Raw genomic sequence first — 23,041 nt, 5'->3', positions numbered from 1 at the left:
ATTTTCAGAGAAGTGCTTTATAGATGGAATTCACACACAGGGTAACAAGGGAGAAAAATAATGACATATAGATAATGCAAATCCATTTTTCAAAAATCAGTTTTATCTTTAATTAATACATTCCAAAGGGGATATATGAAAGTTAGTCATCTAGCAACTGTATACCTCTTAAGAGATATGAATACAGAGTCACGGATAAAAAAATACACCTAACTCCCAAGATGACAGGTGCTAGAGAAAGTATGTGCCTTACACCATCAATCCAGACAAATGCAGAAAGATCTTTATAATAAATATTTCATCATATACTAACTCCTGAGACTTTACCCATGAAAAGAAAAAGATTTTGACTTTTTTAAGAGATATCATACACATACAATATATTAAGCTATTAAAGCAAAATAGAACAAAATGCCAACACTGTCTTGATATGCACTGCATTTGAGTTTATCTACATCACAGTACTTTAAGTATGCAGCTCAAAGAGTCAGTGTCCATTTAAGTTTTGCCTTAAATCTGCAAACATCACTTGACGTACAAGCATCTTGAAAGTACGAGTGCAAGAAACCAAATGATGAATACAGCCAATCAGGATTTCATTCTCTGGTATGAAAACTACACAGCAAGATTTAGATTTCCAGTACCTAGCATTAGTCAGCAGAAAATCCAAGTATATTTACAAAACGTCTTTACATAAAGTGATTAGTGAGTTAAGTAATTACTGTGTTCCAAGGTACTTTTTAACCACATAAATAGTAGAGAGAAATATATAGTTAAAAACCACCATAAAGTCACAACTGTAAATAAGGTACCACAGTGGCAACCCAAGGTATCTTAGGGTTTGTTTTCTTTTCAGTTTTGTTAATAAAAGCCATTTGAAAATGTAAAGATTCTAGCTTTTGGTTAACTAATAATTTTAAATTGTTTCCACTCCAGTACATTCCTTCAAAGTTCAAATACTTTTTTCTTTAGTTTTTTTTTTAAAATCAATAATGAACCATTCAAGAAAACCCTTCTGAATTGGCAGGATCAGGAAGACGTAAATCAGCTCTTTCAATTAGTCCACTTTACTTCCCTGTAGTTATTTTACTGAGACACAATTAACTCAGCACAACATGACGGTCAAAGACAGATTTGCGTTGCTCTTGGACCTGTAACTTCCAACGCTGCTGGGCATACTCCACTTTGTTCAATACATTGGCGCGGCTCCGAGAACGAGCCAGCACATCATGTGCATTTGCAAAAGGCTGGTGATCCTGGAATACCAAAAATAATTAGTTAGATCTCAATAATTCCACCGAGCAATTACATCAGTCTTTTTGGCTGTTACATTCCAAAGGATGTGGGGGTTTTTTTGGCTTGTGGGTTGGGGTTTTTTTTGGGGTTTTGTTTGTTTTAAGGTAAACAAGCTGTTTCAACGAGCTGGTCAGTAATACTGACCAAGCAAGTTTCCAAATAGTTAAAACTGTAATTCAATTTCTCATTCCAAGTAACCTCCACAGGTTTCCCAAATAGACCAAACTTCATTGTACTGTCAAACAATTATCTGCTGCCCAGAGACATCATGTCAAGCTGCAAGATCAGAACCACAGTCTTGCAACCATTAGCAGCTGGTGGGACAGAAGCCTAGAACAGACCCAGGTGCTGGGAGCCTCCTGTTATTGTTGTGAATGCACTTCACTTTAAAACTGAATTAAAGAGTCAGTTCTGTGCCAGCTCATGGCCATTTACCATCAGGCAGTTCAGGATCTTCACACACAGCTTCTATATAAAACCAACACACTCTGATGTTTACTAAACTAAACCTATTGTACTGAGCTGTCTAAAAGCAAAGTGTCAATACAGCTGTCTAAGTGACAGAGCTCAACAATAACTGAGTGCTTGTTTAATATTTACTGTCTGTTTCCTAACAGTACCTGCAAAGCTTTATTTTTTTTAATGGTAAATAAAATCAAATTATAAACAGTAAGAGCTGGAACTGAACTTTTTATTTGGCTATTAAACTGTTTTGGACAAAGTCATGTTACTAAAGCTAAGTCTGAAAGCATCATATAAACAGTGCACAATGAAAAATAATGTAATTATGTCTTGTATTAAATAACTTTTTTGTATGTCTGCACTTCATATTCCTTTTTCCCCCCCCCCCAGAACACCTTAAGACATTTACATTAATGGATACTTTATTTGGGACATGATTGTGTAGAGTAGCTCAATGGTAATTCTTAGTAGTACAGAGACTATCATTAATAATACCCACTGAAGTGATGATGCCTACAGGTCCCAAAGCAATACACTAGCCTCACTGGGCTAAGAAATATGCTAACAGAGAACAAGAGAATCTCTGACCCAAAGAGCCATAATCTCACCATAAAAAAATGTAACAGTACTTGAGACAATTTTGTTCCACATTTATTACAACTCAGAACCACTGTATTGGAGATTGCAAAGGCCAGTAACAACAGGAAACTGAGTCACTAATGGACTACTCCCCTCTTCCTCCCAAAAAAGGGCTGTTCTTATCTGTTGGAATACACTATCACATTCTGGTTTCTAGCTGTAATACCAACAAATTATTTCAGCATCAATCACTGTTTTACTTCTTTATAATAATTTCTTGAATTTTTAGCATCAACAAATTCGAACTGAAACAATAGGAGATGCAACCCCTCTACTTTCTTTTTGTAGAGAGAAAGCTAAGCAGTAAGCAATCTGCATAAAGGTGATCACTAACAAGACTGTACGGATCATTAACACTGAAGAAGTTGTATCTCCTCTATATGCTCACCTCCATTCCTACTCTGTTTCTACTCTGAGAAAAATAATGAGTCTAGAGCTGGGATAACTGAAGCAATCTTCATCTTACTACTTTCCAGCCCAGTGAAAAATGAAAGAGTGGCTTCACAGAGGTCATCACACAGTTTTCTTTTCTTCTTCCTTCAGGAAATGCATTTACACTGCCTGGCAAAAAAACCTGCTCATCCCAAATAGTAATTTAACAACTAACCAACCCAATCTTTATGTTAACCCAAGTAGGCAAGCACTCTGGTGAACTCACCCCAATGTCTTCATCACTTTGTATGAGTTGTGAATGTCCAAAGAGACGTCTCTTCAGTATAGGTTCCACCAGTGTAAGGTACACCATGTACAGAAGAAGTAGGCCCAAAATTGACAGGTATATGATGATTGTAACCTACACAATGCAAACACAGATTATGCTCCAATTGTGACATTACCCCACAGTCTCTCAGCAGGCAGCAAGGACCAAAAGAAGAGTACATGCAAAGTTTGTGATGAGCCTCTTGATCTTTGGTAGTGTCATCACATGACTTAAAACCCACAAACAGAGAAAAACCACCAAACTACAACCTGGTATTAAAAGGGTTTGAGGCAGACAGATGTTAGTTTGAAACAGTTTCTCTTAGTGATGCCTTGCCAAAAATCTTACGCTATCTCTCTTAAAACAACTTGGTGTTTTAAATTTCATCTCAACCAAGACAACTGTTCAGTTTGGCCATTAAATTGGGGTGACAAATTTGGGGGTTCCTGCATGGTCTCCATTTTCTAGCATAAATCTGCATTCAGTCACTAAGAAAAATGGGAAGGCAAAAAGAAATACCAAACTTCTAAAAGACCAAAAAAAAAGGACTCTGTGTTATAAAAGAAAAGGTGCACTGCACAATTATTCACCGCAGCCTAGGGGTCAATGGCTCCAATAGGATAAGAACATGAAAAATACAGAAATCATCTGTTAGAGCAAACATGGACAACTTTGCTTTTTAGCTTGCCAATGGACAAAGAAAATTTATAGTAAGCAAGACAGCTGAGTAATGAGAGGCCATCTAAATAATAATGAAAGCAAAGTCCAAAGCTTGACAAAATGCCCTAGAACACTCAATTTCAGCAAGGTGTAAATATTAATCTCAAAGTGGAGATCTTTAGTAAAGGATCTCAAGCCCATTCCTTCAGATATAGCTTGATGCTGTTACTACTCAGGATAAATTGTGAGCAACTATCACGAAAAAAAGTTAAATCTTAGTCTGCTTTAGAAAAATTTTCCCTTTAAAAAGAATGTTTCTCTAGAAGACAACAGATATATTTACTAATCAGTTGAAGTATTTAATATATGCCAACAGAATTACATTGTTTACCTTAATTGTGACAGAGCTTCTCTCTTCATATTTGCATTCACAACGTAAACAGTATGCTTCTACATCAGGTCCAGGGACAGGCATAGGCTCAACCACATGAAGACAATCACTGAAGAAAGACAGAAACTGCTTAGTCAGTTTTGAGCTGGTTTTAGCTTACCTGTTCTACTACACACGCAGACCCCAGCTGCACAAGCTGAGAAGCCACCTTTGCTTAAGTTCAGCTGTTCTAAGTTATAGGTATGAAAGATTTAAAAAAAGAATAAGTAAAATCACTACTCCACAATTATTTTACTTAAACAAGAAATTCAGCTATTGGCAAGCTGCTAAACCAGTTTTAAGACCTTTCTAACTCAAAATGTTTTCACTTCTCAGTGAAAGTATTAAAGCCGTTAATATAACAAGTCCAAGGATTTGAATCCCAGCACAAATGCATCATTTGACACTGACATCATGGATGAAAGTAAATTCCAGCCATACACTTCTTTCTTCATCATATTTAAAACAGCCTTATTCTATCCTTCCAGTATCTGAAGGGAAATTAACCTCTCTTTCCTTAAGAGAACAGAAGTTCTTTTTTCTTGCCATCACAAGTTACAGGCATAAAAGGAAAAAAAAGTCAGATGGGTTGTTTCTCTAAGCAACAAGATAGTGAATAAATAGCATTCAGTTTTCAGCACTGGACCGAGATGTGAAAGCATAATTTGACTTAAAAGATCACAAAATCTAAGTCAATCCCATGCCAAAAGCATGGTTGACAATCCTATGGGCACTCTATATCACAGCACTAAAATCCAGCTGCCATGAGACAACTTCTTCTACCAGTAACTTAGGTCACTTTGGTCTTTCTGCTGACTCAAGTTGGTTGTTCAGAGTTCACATCCCAGGGTCCCTGCAGAGCACTGACAGAACAAAAATCATGTTTCACCTTCATCCTGGTTAACTTAATGTTAGCAGAGTCAGAAGCAAGTAATGAAACAAAACACATGAAGTGACAGCAGCAGCTTTGGATTCACACTCTGCTGGGCTAGACTACAACCCTGCAAACACATGGCCAGACACCAACTCATCTCTTGTTTTCTTTGTATTTCTTCTTTATAACTAAAACTATTGAGTGTCAAGTCACATTCTCTGGAAGGGAGTGGAAGGCTTATTTTTCTCATTTATTTGAAAGCCAAATTACATTCTCCTCTGTGGTGGAGTGCAGCATTCAAGCTACAGAATAAAAAATACATGCAAGTTTTAATCTAGCAATTTCTGTTCATATGACTGAGAGCTTGCATCAATATGTTGCACAAGTAGAGCAGAAAGCTTCTATGTAGTGTAAGTACAGTAGTAAATCTGGTACTGTGAATATATCAAATATTAATATCAGCATCTTTTCTTCCTCCAGTTCAGTGTTTCAAGTTGCAAGGAAGTGTAAAATCTATCAAAACCTTAGAATTTCGATGATGTATTTCCTTGGACTATGATTCCATGGCAATTTTAGAGAAAAATGTAGAAAAGGCTGATCTTTTTCTAAACAATTTTCCCACTCAACCACTTTCTCCCTTGTAACAGCACTGAGGAAGCAGTTCTTCCAGGGCAAGCCAGGCTAGTCAGAAGGGCAGCTTCTGCGCAGATTGCCAGTTCATCCAGCTTGTAGAGAGGGTGTCCTCCCTCCCACCACTGCAGTCAGCCTCTGTGCAGCAATACTTTCAAAGTACAAAATACAAATACCACCACTTCTCAAGTGGGTTATTTAACCCTCTAGGTGCTCAGGCATCACTATGTTTGCCTAGCACATTGTCCATCAGGATGGGATTGCCTGCAATAGTTCCAAACCCGAGTCTAGAAGGGCAAATGGTTTGGTGTCAAAGCACCCCAGTCCATATTGATGTCAGCATAGCGTGCTGTCTGCCAGTCTGAAGCCGAAGAACAGACCACTACAAGTGAAAGAAGTGAAGCATCTAAATAAGAGTATCATGACGCACATTACAGGCTCAACATGAAAAATTAAATTTTCATCTTATGTCTGGACAAGCCAGCCCTAAGTGGTCATTATACTGTACATAATTCATAAAGACACTCAAAGTTGATCTGGCTCTTGTCTCAAGGGTAACTGATCTAAATACCTAAAGGATTGTGTACATCACCCAGTTCAGTAACAAGCCACTTGCACCAATGCAGAAGCCAAAGTACAGCATTAAATTTGTCTGTATGCATCAGTATCTGTCACCATAAAATTAGTCAAGCCTTCAAAGATCATTTTTCATTCAGTCAGTACCAATATTGATTTAAAGGGAAACAGGGTCTTGTCTGCTAGTAAGGTACATGCTAAGCAGTACCCACTGGAAAAAAAAAAATCCATTTCCATTTGCAGAGCAGTAATGAACAGCAAAAGCAGTAACACTGCTACTCTGAAATGTCTGCTGCAGCTAGAATTCTCCCACTATGTTTCATTGCTACAACTTAATTTGTCATAGTAGGACTAATGTTGTTAAGATAATCATGTGAGACAAAAATAGTAATTTTGATTGGACAGTATATTTTACAGTGTTATTTCTCACAGGTCTCCTATAAGTAATCTAATAAGTCAAGGCACAACTCTATACATATCTGTATCACTAATTTTATTCCTATAATTATTTTTGTGGGCCTACTCAGGAACATGAAATTTTCGTAATCAAGATGCCAACCTGCTGCTACTCGTCAGACTAAAAAGTCTTTTATAAATTCTTAACGTAACTGAAGAAGAGTTAACACATCAAGAAGCATGTCACATTTTTATAGGCTGACCCAAGAATCCCCGAGCACTTCGAACATCAATGCAACTCTAAAACATGGCGTTTCATTTGTATGATTCACACAGACAATGATACTCAAGGTGAAATTACACAAGGGAGATATGCTAATGTAACAAATCATTGTCAGCTTCCTTTCTTCTCCAACCGCTCAAGCCCTGGCCACGCACATCAGTCCTCAGCTTGGAGGAGAGTCTCACCAATGCCGTAGCTGGCCTAAATAATACAACAGAGCATGTTGCTGGTGCAGAGAGATGCAAGACCTCTCTCTCTGAAAAAACGTGTTGCAAGATGGCTCAGGCCATCTCATATAACTGCACTCTCTGGTTGCAATTCCGAGGAACAGAAGTCTCCAGAAACAAAAGTCTCTAGATGATATGATGGGTTTGAAGAATAATGAAAGAGGAGACAATACTCTCAAGCCCTAGTTCCGCGGTCGCGCCCCCTCGCCTTTACACCATTTACACATCACTGAATGCAGATTACAATACCCTCTTCCCTTTGACTACTTCCAAGTCTAAATAAATAACTAAATATGCAAACAAGTAAACCAGAAGACAGGGCAAAAACTATAGATTTCAAGCCTTGCCCCTTGATAGAGCTTAATTCTGGAATACTTTTAAAAGAGAGGTTCTAGGAAGTTATGCAAGAGATGTAATTTCTCCTGGCAGCACTATAGGAGACTCACATATAATTACTATGGAAAAAGTATTTACCTAGTAAAACTCACTATAACTTTTTGTACCACACACACTCACCAGTCTTTCTGTGAAACATTTTTGTTGTAAATTTGGCCTGAATGGTCTTTGTAAGGTGGGCAGATGCACTTACATCGGACATCTTCGGAATTCTGTAAAGTAAACAACATGTTTATAACAAATTATCATCAGTAACCATAGCCAGATACAAAAAGCACTCTTCACATAATGCCTGAAATATTTAACACAAACTACATTCAAGTATCTTTGAATAGTCCTACTCACGATTTCCTTCATGTTTAAAAACAACCTTTCAACATTAATAAGCAAGCAGAGCAATTTGTCAAGTAACACTATTATTTTAGATACCAAATGCATTCTTCAGGAGAAAAATCTGGAGTTTATGCTCACTTTTCTTTTTAAGAAATAACACACATTCCAAAGTTACTGATGTTGGTATACTCAACTGTTCAATATGAAGACAACTGCATAACATAGACAGAGTGATGAGCTTAAAATCAATGAAAGAATATTAACCTTAAATGGAAGTTGGCAAAGAAACCTCTCTGGGTCATTCTATCCTCCCTGACCACAACAGAAACAGCTCTGTAAGGAAAATTATTATGAGAACTAGTACAACCTACAGTCCTCTTCTCTTAAACAGCAGCAGGATATTGCATGGTAGAGAAAAAAAGTACAAAATTGTAATTCCAAACAAAGGCAAAATAAATGTGAAAAATGATAGAAACTCGTAAAAGCAAGTTTTAGACATACAAGTTAAAATTTGCATAAGCAACAAGAGGCACTGCAGAAAGAAGGGAGGAAAATGAACTGTTATGGACAGGGAGAAAGAAGTACCACATAAAATTAACATTTAGGCCACTAATGGGAAAAAGGGAATTTTGGAAAAAGACCACTTTGTGTAGTACATCAAAATAGGATAACTCCTTCCTTTCCCAAATTGCATAGGAACCGAAAACTCTTTGGAGAGAACAGAGATGGTCAGCAAGGGGTTATAGACAAAAGCATTCTCAAACCCAAATCAGAGTATCTTATTTAAGTAAATAATAAAAAAAAACAAAGGATAAACATGGCTTATCTGAAGTTCGGGGCAATTTCTAACGACATTGCAAAAGAATGTCTTAAGAAACATTGCTAATAAACTTCTACACGGAACCATCAGGTCAGAGTAACACCAAGTGGGTACAGATCGTTAAGAAAATCTTGACGGCACTTCTGGTCTCACCACAGAAAAGTCAGATGGCTGATCGCCATTAAAAAGGAGAAAATTCAGACACGCAGGTAGTTGGGACAATAGGAAAGACCTTCACTGTTAGGAGACACGATGCTCCCAGTCACCCACGGAGACGCTCAGCTTACAGTGCCCGGTATTAACGGGGAGGGAGCAGCAGCAGCGCCTGGGGACGCTCCGCCCGGGTGAGGCGGCCGGGGCCGGCAGCGCCCGCGCAGGGCCCAGGGACGCGGGGCAGCCCCCGGCCCCGGCCGCCCCCACAGCAGCAGCTTCAGCTCCCGCACGGCCTTCTCGGCAAGTACGGGACTGTCACTTGTCGCTTCGCGTGACGGCGGCCCCGGGCACCACGTCAAAAAGACACAAATTGCTGCAAACCGAAGGCCGGCGCAGGCACCGGCGCCCCCGGGCAGACGGGCCCTGCTCCTCCCGGCCGCCCCACGGAAGCGCCGCCGCCCGCTCCCGGAGCCCGCGGGGCGGCTGCGGGGCTGTACCAGGCCGACACCACCGGCCCCGGCCTCGCCCCAAAGCAGGCCGAGGCGCCGCGGGGGGCACCGAGCGACCGGCGGGGCGGAGGAGGCGAGAGCCCCGGCACCGGGAAGAGCACCGGGAAGCGGCACCGTGACCCGCCCCGCCCCGCTCACCTTGGCCTCGGCACCCAGCCCCGCCAGAGCAGCCAGCACCAGCAGCGAGCAGAGGCGCGCCCAGCCCCCGCAGCGGGCCGCCATGTCGAGCCCCGACCGCTTTATCGCCGCGCCGCCGCCGCCAGCCCCGCCGCGCCCGCCGCCATCACTTCCGCCTTCCGCCGGCCTCACGTGAGGCGGCGTCCGGCCGCGGTGGCGTCCCCGCGGGAACCGCGGCGCCGCCGGAGGGTTCCGGGGCCAGAGGGAGCGTCCGTGCGGGCCGGCCCCACGCGGGGCCCGCTGCCCCGGGCAGGGCCGTGAGGGGCGGGCCCCGACCGGGCCGGGACCTCGCCCAGACACCCGCCGTGCGGGGCGCAGGGCCTGCTGCCCCGGGGGGTGCGGCCGGTACCCGCCGGTCCCCACAGCTCGCGCGGCTCCTGCCCGCGGGCGGCGGCGGCGTGGCGGCACGGTGAGCCGCGGGGTCCCCTGGCAGTGACACCCCGGGGAGCGCCCCAGGGTAAGCGGAGGAGCCGCTTTGCCCGGGCCAACAGATGCGGTAGCCATCGCAGAGTGCTCGCCCACTGCGGGGTGGTTTTTCAGAAGAGAAACACAAAAAGTATTGAAATTGGATTAAAAGTGATAATAAGCAGCACTCTAAATGAGACGTCCAAGGTGCAGATAATCCAGTTTTTCCATAACTGAACATACGAGGGCAATTTATATAAATTTTAATACATTTTTATATACAGACAGAGAGACAGATGGTTCTCGGAGAAGGCGTTGCAGAATTCCAGCAGTGTTCCCCATTTGTAGTGTGGTTGTTAATTATTTCCACCCAAGAGCAAAGTTCACCTTCTTTCAGAGGCAATCAGGGTTGGTGAGAAGCAGCATTTCCAGGTCCCCTGCGACCCGGCAGATCAAGTGGTTTCCAAGTTTTACTTTCTTGGGTAGGAGCCCCAAATCCACCTGATGCTGCCAGGGCTGGATCCAGCCTGTCCCTGTCACAGCAGCCGCTGCCAAGCGAGGGCTCGAGCCCAGCCGGGGAAACCGCTCGGGCTCCTTTCAGCTTCTCTCACACTTCACGGAGGAACAGCTGGCTGCGTGACTCAGCCCATTTGTGCCCTCTCCTCTTTTTTATACCTTGTGTCTGTCTTGTATCTTTTTTCTGCCCTAAACTGCTAAGTAATGACACTGTACATCATCAAAAGCTGCTCTATACCCTCTCTCCTTCCCCAGCCCCCAGTTAGTGGCTGTAATTTCATAGGAACTAAAAGAATCCTTTAGATATAGTATACTTTTCAATTGTGCTATTATACTTTGTTTTAATACAGTGAGTTGTGTAATACTAACAGTGCATTGGGCATCTTGGTAAAGGAGCTTGAGTTACTATGGAAACACAAAACACCTTTATTTAAAATTCAGGGAAAATTGCCAGCAGAGTATAATGAGCATACATCAGGTTTCAGCCTTAGCCAAACAGTTTGTCTGTGTAATGACTGTATCTGCAATGAAAGTGTTCTGAAGCGTGAAGGTGGCTCTGTGTCTTCCTCACCACCCACGCTCGTAGTCTACGATGGGCAAATTGACTGCTGAGTTGAAAAACACGCTGAATCTTTAGAAAAACACAGATCAAGTTTTGAGCTGAAGTAAATAACATTTCAGAGGCATCACTGCATTTGGGAGAGCTCAGTGTAGGAAAAGATTTCTAATAGATAGTCTGGTAGACTAATTTTCTAACACGCTCAAAGACTTCTAATACACAGGTAATAAATGTGCTTTTTTTAGATGGCTGGAACAGCTTTGGGACCTTCAAGCCCAGTCTTGGAGCTTCCTCAAATCCAGGAGCACCAAAAAAAGAAATGGAAGCTTGTGAGCCACAGGCTCTTGGTGCTGCACAATGTAAAGATTACTTCTTCTAGAATATGAATCCATTCTTCCCCTAGAAAACAGTAAGCAGTGATTTAGTAAGAAAAACTGCTGGATGAGTTAAGAAAAAAGTACTGGAAGTTTTTATCTTAACATTTAGATTTTTCCAGGTTTTTTTTTTAATTATTTGTCAGCACAACAGTATCAGAAGCAATACTGTTAACCTACAGCTAAAAAAAAAAAAAAAAGTTAAAAACTATAAAGGAAAGGTGATTTTAAGGAAAAAAAAATGATTAAGTTATTGCCCTGACCATAACTGCTCTTCAGCTATCTAATCTTCCAGAAGGGCTAAAGATAGGTTTTATCTTCAAGCGAGCTCTCAAAGGTTTATGTGTGGAGGCTGAGCTTTAGCAGTGTACAGGCTGCTCCCTGAACTGCTAACTCAGTCCTTATCCAACCAACTCACTTCAAGTTAATGGAGCTGAGCTCTCACATCTAATTTGCTTTTTTAAAATAACAGCATGTGCTTCAATAACAAGATCTGTTTTAAGAGTTGCAGCTATGCGCTGGCCTCTCTAAGCTAAACCTTGCACTTTGCAATCAGTGCATTTTGTTGAATTAGAAGTGAGCTTTTCACAATTTGTAGCTGCTGTCATATTTGTCTCCATCATCAATATTCACACACCTAGTTGCCCCGAGAGCTGCCGGCAGTCCCTTTGATCATTCAGAGGCTCTGCTTCTGAGGCTCTGGGGAGAGTGAAACCCTGGTCCCACCCTGGCCACCGAGGGGGTGAGGCGTGTGGGCTGTTGGGGCACTGCCTGAGCAGGGCTTTCAGGAGCAAAAGGCAAGACTGTGCAACAAAGACACAGCACAGGCAGTGCATCCCTAGGTGTTGGGGGCAGGCGGGGGGAGCCACTCCAGGGGCGTATCTTTTCTGCTCGGTCATCTTATAAAAATAGCTTATACAGAGCTTTATATTTCCAAGCACTGTATGTGCAGAGCGGGCTTCTGCTTTTCCTTTCCTGTTGCAGAAGCCTTCCCAAAGTAGCATCATCTCTGTAGCCAACAGTGCACTAAGCCTCCTCCTTACTGTGCTGCACTGATTCACATGCGAATAAGAGTATTTTAAAACCTTTTCCCTGCAAAATAACTTTATGCACTAAGTGGTAATAACATCAGACTTTGTGCTGAGTCAAACAATTTGTTTAGGGTTGCTTAGCTCTCTGCAGCTGAACGAGCATTCACTGCCACAGGGTGGATGTTCCTCAGGGCAGGTAGGTTAGACAGTATTTACCATAATTTTAATCATCTGCATTATGATTATTTCTTACTAATGCAAATTACCATCTTTTTATGTCAGTTCAGCCTATTCACATTCGGAACATGCCTTCTTCCCTTCCTTTTCTCAACTGAGAAAATATCTTCATTATCAACAATGATACAAAAGAAAAATCTGAAGGGATTATGTAAATAAGTGATTGAATCAGCACTTCTGCAGTCATTGCCAACATGAAAGCAATATGACATTTGCACAGAAAGAAAAACAAAGTAAATACAGATTCTTTTTTGTCTATTCCCTATGTTCAGTTAAAAAATTAAAATGATGGCAGCACTTGTTATTACAGCAGCCTTTACTTAGCAAAGAAGTGTGGGAAGCAATTAATTACGATGTCAATTGCTCTAAGCTAATGAGAAATTCACCTTTCAGCAGATCAGTCACCAGCATCCGTTTGAATACATTCTGTCACTGCTGCTGCATCCCTTAAAATAAACAGCACAGTTTTGTCTCATGGTTTTCTGTTGTGGGCCAAAACCCCAGTGGCTCTGTTCAGGTCTAGCTGGTATTCTGGCCTCATGGTCTTTGGTATCTGGAGAACACCAAGAGAAATCGATGCCAGCGGGGTGGATGGGGTACAAGGTTTACAATAAAAGCAAGCTTTCCAAATATAGTTCATCGCAGAGACCCATTACATTACAGTAATGCAGTGTAATGGCTGGTGGCTTCCTTCCATAACCAAGGCATTATTTTGCAATCTGCTGTTAGAAGTTATGTAAAGCCTTTCACAACAGAAATATGTGCATATGGAAAGGACAAGCTAGACAAACTGTCTACCTCTGTATTTCTATATTTGTATTGATATTTATGATATGAAGCAAATGGAGGGAAGTGCTGAAAGAGCTCTGCATTTATTTTATCTTTCTGTCTCAGTGATTCCGCTCTTGACTTTTCTGCGGGCTGTAAGAGTTCAAGGTCCCTCTCTGCTAATGCAAGGTCAGTCAGTACTCTCTCACACAGGAGCATTTTGTTAGTACCAGCTGACTCCCCATATCTCATATGTGGGGAGCATGCCATGTTCTGCACATGGTTTCAATTAGTGATATATGTCACTAATTGAAAAGCAATTCCTGGTGCATGTCCCCTCCTTCAGCAAAGGATATGTGCTGCAAATACAAGGAACAGCAGCTTGTAGATGAGAAGGGGGCTTCAGCTGGTTAACCACAATCTGTAAGTCCACAGCTCTGACGTGATCTCTCGCAGCATGAAGAACAGCTTCTGCATTTGTTTATTCAATCCAAAATTTATTAACAGCCTCCACCAGGCCTGGCCCAGTCCTAACCAGGCAGGAGCTCGGGCACCCTGTGTGCGTTGCCCATGGGAGAGCCAAGGTCGGCACTGCTCCACGTACTTTGTCTTGTACTCCCTCTTCTTCTCCCCAGGAGACCTTTTGCCAGAGGCATGTTTGCATGGAGGCAACTGCACCCAAAAAGGAACCACACTTTCTTCCCCATACAGAGTAATCCACTGTGATTACTCTAATTAATTCATGCTCCCTGCTTTGTATTCAAAGGGATCAGCACTAAAAGTAAAGTCACTGTGCCAGCCATTTCATTCCAATCTTTGCTGCAACCTGCATGGAAACACCATAGCCAGTGAGAGATATGTTAAAGGCAAGGCAAGACTATGATTACAATACAACTACAGGCCTTTTTGTGGTAAAGTTTTTAATTACTTTTCTCAAACTTGTTGCTAAGCAAAGGGGCTTTAATCGACAACTTCAACAAGTAAACTGGAAACCCCTCCATGTGTTGGCTCCATTTTCTTCCCTTGCCTGCTATTTTGGTCATTTTTCCAAAGCACACATCAAGTGAGCCCTGGGTGGATGTGGGCCCCTCATTCACACTTTGGTGTTGATAGGAAATGAGGAGCATACACTCAGCATCTTGCTGGCCTGGGTCAGCAGCAGCAATATGGTTACGCTGCAGATGACTGCTTTAATTAGGAGCTCTTTACTTTGTCAGCAGACCTGGGCAAGGCAGAATGAAAGCTTGGAGGCAATTAATTGAGTTTTGTTCTTTTAACCTTTTTTCAGTTAGCATTTTCAACCTTTCTCAGATCCTGGCTTACCTATTGCATTTGATTCTACTTTCACTGGTCTCTGCGGTGTAACATTAACAATATTCTTTTTTAGATACATCATCCCTTATAATTGCAGAAGCAGGAATCTCTGTATTCTTTACCCAGGAAACCATTCTTAACCATTGCTTGTCCCTAGCAACCACAGTATCACACAAGGTATGTCTTATAAACATGAAGAAAATTCTAATAATTCCACATATGTAGACCTGCACAAAGGAGGTAAGTTGCATTCAAAGACAGCATTGTGCAAAGGGAATCAGATACTTCAGATGACCACAAATATTGACACTATGGCAGTATTTTGTATTCTTAGCTTGTACGCCATGGTGACGTACACACTGGGCTCAACCCTTTGTATTCTGCCATTAATCATTATGGATGCCAAATTCATAGGCTGTTAAAATGTGCACAAACAGTGCAAATCAAGCGAAGTTATCTAAGTAAACAAGGCCCTCAGTAACTGCTTTCTAACATGACCTTTTTTTCAGAGGGTTCTTAGAAGAAATTGTGGTTCCACCAGGTGTTTTTAATGTCAGTCCTTTCACTCCGATGTCTGTGCCTAGATGCTCGCTCCCTTGGTGTAACATCTTGCTCCATTCAGACCAGAAGGACCGACACCACTTTCACACAATGGGAGGCTCTGGCCTTTGCGTTTCATTCAGATTAAATCTCTACTAGAGACAACCTAATAGCTGGCTCTCCTAGTGCTGCTGAACGGCATTGATTTTATGCCACTGCATTGCCAGAGTTTGTGTGGAAGGCACGGCACGGCGGATGCCCTACTTGCTCTGTTCCCATGACAACACCCTGCAAAGCAGCTCCCTGCAAGCTTCCCCCTGACTGCCTCATCACATCTGACAGCCGTGCCCAGGCTGCAACTTTCAACCCTGGACAACGCCTCTTCCTTCAGTTAAAAAAAAAAAGTATTTTACAAGGAAAAAAAAAAGGTCCTTTTGAAATAGCAACATTATGATTGTCAGAACAGAGAGCACTAAGCTCTCCACCACCCAAACACTGGGAGGATGTCTGAGTTCGGTTTGCCTTATTACACTGTGCCCTGCTGCTCAGTAATGTAATTGGGAATCACTTTTGTTTTTGCTCCAGGGACTATATTTGTTTTCACTGGTGCTGGGTACAGTGTGCCTCATTCTCCATGTATGCTGAAGTGAATTAAAATATAACAGTAGTTCAGATAACTCCTGATTTCATGTAATAGAAGGTAAGGAGTTACTCAGACTAATTATTGTGGAGAGGAAGATCTGCTTTTGTTGGGGGTAAGCCTCATCCTGCCCATCCTCCAAAAGCTGTATGCCTCCTGGGACTGCCCCAGGAGTGAGGCCTTCAAAAGGGCCGAATACAGATCAGTCAAGCCAGCAGTTCTCCAGGCCAAAGTCTTTGGAGCTGATGCTTTTGGCTGTATAGAGGAGAAATGTGGAGCATAAAGATGAGTTCAGGGCATTAAAGCTGGGTGACAGTGGAGAAAAGTGAGCTAAGTTTTCCTGCCTGCCAGTTCAGTGCAGTGCTATAGTGAGTTGGAGTATTCTTTTTTTTAAGTGAAAACATTTTTAAAACATTTTTTCTGGTACAGATTCTAAGTTTGTTTTGCTTTTTACATGTAGACTAAGAGCTTAGTCTGTGTCTTTGGCTGTATGACCCCCAGTTGCTCAGTATTTGCCTCAATGAGTGCATGTTGTCACCTAGATAGGAGGGAATTGAAATTTGGCTTGATAACCAAGAAAAGGCTGGGATCCTTACTGGGACTCACCGAAGGGCTGGAGCCCAAAAAAGGTCTTCTTCAAGCCTGCCCAACTGAGAGGAACTTGCAGATGAACACTGACAAGCATGTGAACAACCCTGGGGGCGGGCAAGTGCTGTCCTGGTATGGCCATGGCCATACCAAGGACAGGTTTTCTGAGGTGTGAGCAATGGGCTGACTTACCACCTGTGATGTCCTGCGGCGGTGAGTGTCCATAACAGGGCACTGTAGCTGGTCAGCGAGCCAGACTCTGTGCACCCTTCCTCCGACAGCAGTCCTCTGAGCACCCCTCACCTCGCGCCTCTGTGCGTGACTCGAAAGGCTTGCACGGCCCCAACTCAGGAGCCGGGTTCACCCTCACAGAGCTCAGCACGGGGTGCTCCCTGCACCGCATCAGAGGATGCCCACAGGCCCATAGGTGACAGCACATAACCCACCCCAGGCATTTGCCCCACCAGCAGGAACTGAACTCATTGTGCCCTGGCTGATGCATCTGAGTTTTATAGCACTGCAAAGACTTGGTATAAAATCCACTGCAAAAGCTCATTGCCCTGGTAAACAGGAAGCGGTTTGCATGTTATGAGTTCAGGGTATCTGCTGAAAAGCTGTTTGTCCTGACGCTTGGTGACCGCAACATGCATACTTTGATTTGGTCCGTTATTGTGTTGTCCAGCCCAAGCATTTCTGTGACCCCGGCATCAGCCTGCACACTACCTTCCTCTTCATTCAATTACTGCCTAATCTGCTATTCCATTTTATTTGATCCGACCCTTAAAGACCAAATCACGTGTACTGCAAATTACACAATGTCCACCCTTAACTTGGACGGCTTCAAGCAGGTGCTGAGGAACAATTAGATCACTGTCTGTAGAAGCTGCCGTTTGACTAAGAAAGAAAAGACAACTCTAAATAAGACAGATGCAGAGAGAGCCCAAAGATTGCTCACACTGATAATGAAAATTAATCAAACATCATTAGCAGTCTCCAGAGAGCCCAGTACAGCATGTGCTTCTGAGATGTGCTTGTGGTTGTCCTCTGCCTGACGAGAGCAGCCACTTCTCTCAGCTCAAGGGCAGAAAGGAGTTTTGCTGCATCAAGAAAAAGATCAAAATTTGGAGCCTTTTTCAAACAGAGTGGGGGTGGCTTTTTTTGAAAGCTGTTTGGGCTAGCCTGCGGTTTAGTGGTGCCAAGCAGCCATGAACTCTGGCTCAATAAATACAAGTCTCAGGTCAATAAATATATGCAGGTGATTCTACTAAATACATAGCTTTGCTTTTCTTCCTATAGACTGGGACTTACCTGGAGGCAGTCAACTCTGAGCAATGCTCCCTGGGAGGCATCTTCTACACCCACCTAAAATGCAGCTGTGATGGGCTTTGTGGTAGGCAGCATATTCCACACAGGAGGGCTGTGGGGATTGTTGGTTACTAACACCAGTCTCTTAGGGATTATTTTAGCACACAGTTATTTCTACTAAAACCTCATGTCCTTCCTTTTGCCATCCTGCCTCTCTTCTTCACTAGCCAGGTTGCCCTAATTTTAACTCACCAGCCTCAAAAGCTTGACACTGAGTCCATTCTGTTTGTATGGTATTTAATATACTGGAGCCCTGATTAGAGCTTCTGGGCTTTACAACAATTGAATGTTTTATTTGGCTTTTGTATATGTGTCTTTTGGGTTCCTTCATTTGTTTACCCACCACCACCACTTATGTTTATAGTTTGGTATTGTGGGAATAGTGGGGAAAGTGAATAACTGACCTTGTTGGTTGAAGATGTGTCAATTCAAGCTTAAAAATTAAGAGAAGAAAATCTAAAAGACTGGAAGAAGTTCATTTGCACATGAGCACATAGTCGTGCAGACCTGCAGCCCTCCCACAAACCAGTCTTATGGTTGGTGCATTTTATCCCTTCATCCTGTCAAGTCCTGAGACTTTCTCTCCCAAAGCTGTGCCCTGGGGATAGCCCACTGATCTCACTGCGACCATGGCAGCTCACACCGCTGAGGATGTGGCTTTATCTTTGCTGTGTATGGCTTGTATTGTGTTAGTTACCTGTGACCCTCAGGAAAAAATAAGCCATATTTTTCTCCTAAAGCAATAAGAGGTACATCTGGATCACCTTAACTCAATTTGGGATGGCAGAGAGCGGAAGTGCGGGGAGAGAAACTGATGTGGGCTTATTGCCATCCGCGTCTTCTAATACAATTTTTGAATGAGAGCATCCTATTAACTCCCTCTTTGTACAGACCACAGTGATTCATCACATTAATGCTTTCTCCAAGTAGTTTTTTTTTCAGCTGCCACTCTGCTCAGTTGCTCTCCGGATAGGTAAAGGTGAACCTGTTTTCCCTTCTTTATGGTAACTACTTAGATAATGCATAAATCCCCAGTAGCGCACTGTCAGGTGCACTCCTGAGGGCAGGGGGTGTTCCCTGGGGTGGAAAATTATCTTGGCAGGAGAAGGAAGGCTTTCCTGAGAGTTAAATAACACCCAAATAATGTCACCACCCCTTGTCAAAGCAAGCTTAGGCTTTCTTTCTTCAGCTGTACCTCCCTACCAAGTGGAACAAGCACTGCCCTGTTGTGCTACATAGTCCTGAAGCACATGCTCAGCATAAGCAAACAGGATTTTGGAGCTCCTGTGGTGGGACAGGTTGCTGATGAGGGGGCCTGGGGGGTCTGCAGCAGCAAGGACAGGAGGTTTTTTTTGCCTGCCCCATCCTGCCCATGCATCCGGGCCATCCATCCCCCCAGCCTGCTAACCATAACCACAGCATGCTCAGAGAGCGAATTATTTGGCAAAACCTTAGTGCCAGAGAAGGGAGATAAATTCCTCACCTACATAGTCTCCTTCCCCTCATTAGTACGACCTTTTCAGAGCTCCTCTCTAAGGTGAATAGAAACAACAGCGTCTCCACTGGTTAAATCACTGCTCTGTAGCAAGCTCCTCTAGAAGCCTGTCCCACTAGGCTCTTACTAGCTGCTAAAACATTGACCAGGATCATAAGGAGCCCCATTGAGAGACGTCTCAGCCCTCACAGCTAAACCATACCTGGGATGGTTCACTTATTACTTAATTGGAAAGCGCTGAACAGGACATTGAAAGATGGCTCGTGACCTTAATATCACAGCATATGAAGCAGCAGGAGCTAGGCAGAAGGTTCCTTGTAACAAAATGTGGTCTCAGTTGGAGCAAATTTATCTAGGAGAATGCTAAGCTGTAAATGCCAAGTTAATTAGCCCTCATACATAATTTGTTTTTAAAAATATACTGTCGTCTCCTTCTGGAGGAACAAGAGCCCATTTTTCCCTTCTGTTAGCCTGAAAAGTCAGTCTGAGAAATGTCATTGAAGCCTAAACCAAGAAGCATCACGATGTTTTTAGTAGAGGACCTCTCTGTGAGTAGGAGCTTAAAATCCACAGATTTCCTCTCTAAACCTGCCAAGCCAGAAGGCCAAAGAGCCCCTCCTCTGGCACCACTCACAGCAGACCCACTTCACTGGATTCTCAAACATCTGCACTGTTGAGACCCAGTTTCTCTGTTATGCCAGCTCCAAGTCATGCTTTGCCCAATTATGAGTTTTCTCCTTCTCTGTCAGCACCCAAAAAGGCTACTGGCAAAATCCTGGTCATTTTTTGTGTGTCCTGATCTCTACTGGCTTGGGCAAAACCAGGTCACTGGGCTGCAATGCACTCATGCTGGGCTTTGTCTTCCACCCAGGGATTTGTGATACAGGGAAGACCAGTGACTCACCCCCAATTACATTTTTCTTTTGAAATTAATAGCCAGCGCTGTCTGGTGTTGAAGAGTTTCTCAGATGGAGCCCCTTTGCCCTTGTTCTCCATGATTCAGTGTGTTTTGCAGCCGTCGAGTACCTGATCACTCGTCTGCCTCCACCTGATCTGTTGTGAAGGAAGAGAGGACTGAGATTTATAGCAATACTTTAAAACATATTGTTTTTCTTATTGAGAACATAGGTCTCAGTATTATTCTTTCCCTTAATCAGTAATTTTCAACACTGCCTTTGCCGGCATTGCCATTGAGAAGCTCCCCAGCTGGCAATGCCTCAAAAACACGGTGGCCAGCTGGGCACCATGGGGCTGCAGGTAACAGCCATACTTAGCCCTGCCTACCATTTCCTTATGGCAGGCAGTTTTTAGCTGGCTGAGTTCAGGTTGCTCGTCCCAGGCTTCCTGGCAGCCCTCTCTTAATGCTTCATCACTTGGGAGGAGCAACGCTGCCTTTCTTCTGCCACCAAGCTAGGGCACAAGGTTTTCACACCCATCATGTCACCCATGGGGCTGCTGCCCAGCAAAAGCGTGGGGACACTGCAGCTGCAGCCCGCTGCACTCCAGCACGGTCCCTGCGGCTGCAGCACGGCCCAGCCCAGCCAAGCCAGGCACAAACAGCACGCTGCTGCCAGACACCAGGGCACGGGGCACGGGCTGGTGCCAGCCCCACAGGCAGTGAACCCCCCAAAGGCACCTCAGGGTGGTAGTGGTGTCCTCACCTGCAGTAGCAGTGTCTGCACGTCCACTGCAGGGAGGAGGTTGTTTTTCATGGTCTTTGAGAAAGAGGTGAAAAGAGGTGAGAGGTAAATCAGTGCTGGCCCTGCCACTGCTTAGGGGCACATGTGGACAGCAGAGGTGAGACACACAGGGCTGAAGTGGCATTAGAGCTCCCCACCTTCTGCAGATACATCACCTGTTTCTAGGATACTGAGCGGTTTTACATTTAATGAGCATGTAGCTTTGCACCTCTTTCCCTTGTGTGCGACGAGATGCTTTTCTGGGGAGTCCAACTGCGTCTCACAGCGGGGGCAGCCACAAGCCCCAGGCATCTATCCTGCCGCAATCAAAAAAAAGAAAGAGATAAAGTCCCTGCAGCGTCCCCCCAGCTAGTTCTCCTGCTGCCGTGGCTTCCTGTTATTCCTGAACTCCCTGTATTTTTAGGTTGTTGACTGTCTTCACACCCACTTTGAGAGTGATGAAGTCTCATCCTGGGGAAGCGGTGGCAGTGCCACTCTAGTAACAAAATCATTAAATCAATTGCTTTTTCAGCAATGCCATCTCTAGTGAAATGTCACTGATACCTACAGTGTCATCTCCAAAGCCTGTAGCCTTTCGTCACTGATGTGGTTTTTAACAGAGGAGGAGTCCAGCACATGGCTGAGCTAGCCTCAGCAATGCACAGCCCATGAAAAAGGGAAAAAAGAGAAAATTTGGCTTACAAAAAGGAACAGACTTTCAACTGATGGAAACCCAATACCTCACATCCATCTATTAAGCGAGCAGGTGGTAAAGCAATACAGACCTTAACTGATGTTTGCCTCATAAAATAAATCAAGGATTGTACAGCCCTAAAACGTATGTTTATATTGAAATAAGTCATCTAGTTATTTGCTTCTGAGACACACGAATCAGATTTGTTTCCACAACATGTTGAGCATCATTATCATCAGCAAAACAGTAATAGAAAAGCCCATAAAAAGGACCTCCCTGGAGAACTATTAGATAACAGATTACCCTGCAGATAGCTGTGGAGAGATGCCCCAGCAGGTCTCATCTAATCAGCTGCTCTGCTGGCAAAGGCGATGAAAAAACGTTGGTGGATCTCAGCAGGCTACAAAATGCGTGTGAATAACATTGCTGTACGGCTACTCCCGGCAATGTCCTCTGACTTTCTGCTCGGATCAGCAGCAAGTGCTGCTGCAGAGCAGCCAGCACATAAAGAGTTAAACTGGACGGTCAGCTCCGTAGCTGCTTGGAACAATGTGGAGAAGAAGATGTTGGGGTCACAGGGAGAGCCCCACTCTGCAGCCCCAGGGTGCTCCTCCTCTGCTACTGCCTGCCCGCGTGGCCTCAGGTGCATCACCTAAAATGAAATATAGAATTGAGAGCCTGACAGCCACTCTCCACCAGCTGTTCAGATCTCTAAAGTTTCCAGTGAGTGCTGATGTCTTAATCACATGGGCCATCTTAATTACAGGAGCCCAAGCATCAAGATCCTGCACCACCACCAGCTTTTGAAGCGCTGTGATGGACCTGCTAAGTCTCTTGTTAACATCTTCCTCTTTGCGTGCTTTATCTCCACTTTAGGCATGACCAAAATGAAGACAAGGCATTGGAGGGGCAAAGGTGTTTTGTCCCACCACGCTTTGCTGACTGCATGAGCACAGGCAATAGTGCTGGGGAGCCCTTTGGCCAAGGAGCAGCCAGCTCACTTTGGCTTCTTGCGGGATTGTGCTTGTCCTCACCTGTGAGATGTTTGTTTGCATCATGACAGCATTCACCAGCTGGGGCATAAATCATTCAGCAAAACCCTCCACCACCCCAGGGGCTTCTCATAACATCCACTCACAGCTGCCTTTTTATCTCCCAAGTCCTTCTCAGCCCAGATCATTTCAGGCATTGCCCTCTTCTCTTCCCCCAGCCACCTGCAAGAGGCAGCAGATCCCTCGGTGGCAGAGCCATGCCTGGGCTTCCTGCAAACCTGTG

General features: G+C 43.8%; 1 protein-coding gene across 1 annotated transcript; it reads right to left on the bottom strand.

Annotated features, from left to right (window-relative positions):
• Positions 1–81: 81 nt before the first annotated feature.
• Positions 82–9,740, bottom strand: TMEM9B (TMEM9 domain family member B). Its single transcript, XM_074884403.1, has 5 exons — positions 9,523–9,740; positions 7,690–7,781; positions 4,149–4,257; positions 3,056–3,190; positions 82–1,256 (listed from the first exon to the last, which is right to left on the bottom strand). Exons 1-5 carry the CDS (start codon positions 9,604–9,606, stop codon positions 1,101–1,103), a joined length of 576 nt encoding a protein of 191 aa, XP_074740504.1. The 5' UTR covers positions 9,607–9,740; the 3' UTR covers positions 82–1,100.
• Between the last annotated feature and the right edge of the window lie 13,301 nt (positions 9,741–23,041).

This window comes from Strix uralensis, chromosome 15 (assembly GCF_047716275.1).
Source record: "Strix uralensis isolate ZFMK-TIS-50842 chromosome 15, bStrUra1, whole genome shotgun sequence".
Classification (NCBI taxonomy): domain Eukaryota; kingdom Metazoa; phylum Chordata; class Aves; order Strigiformes; family Strigidae; genus Strix; species Strix uralensis.
This window is presented reverse-complemented; position numbering and strand designations above follow the sequence as displayed.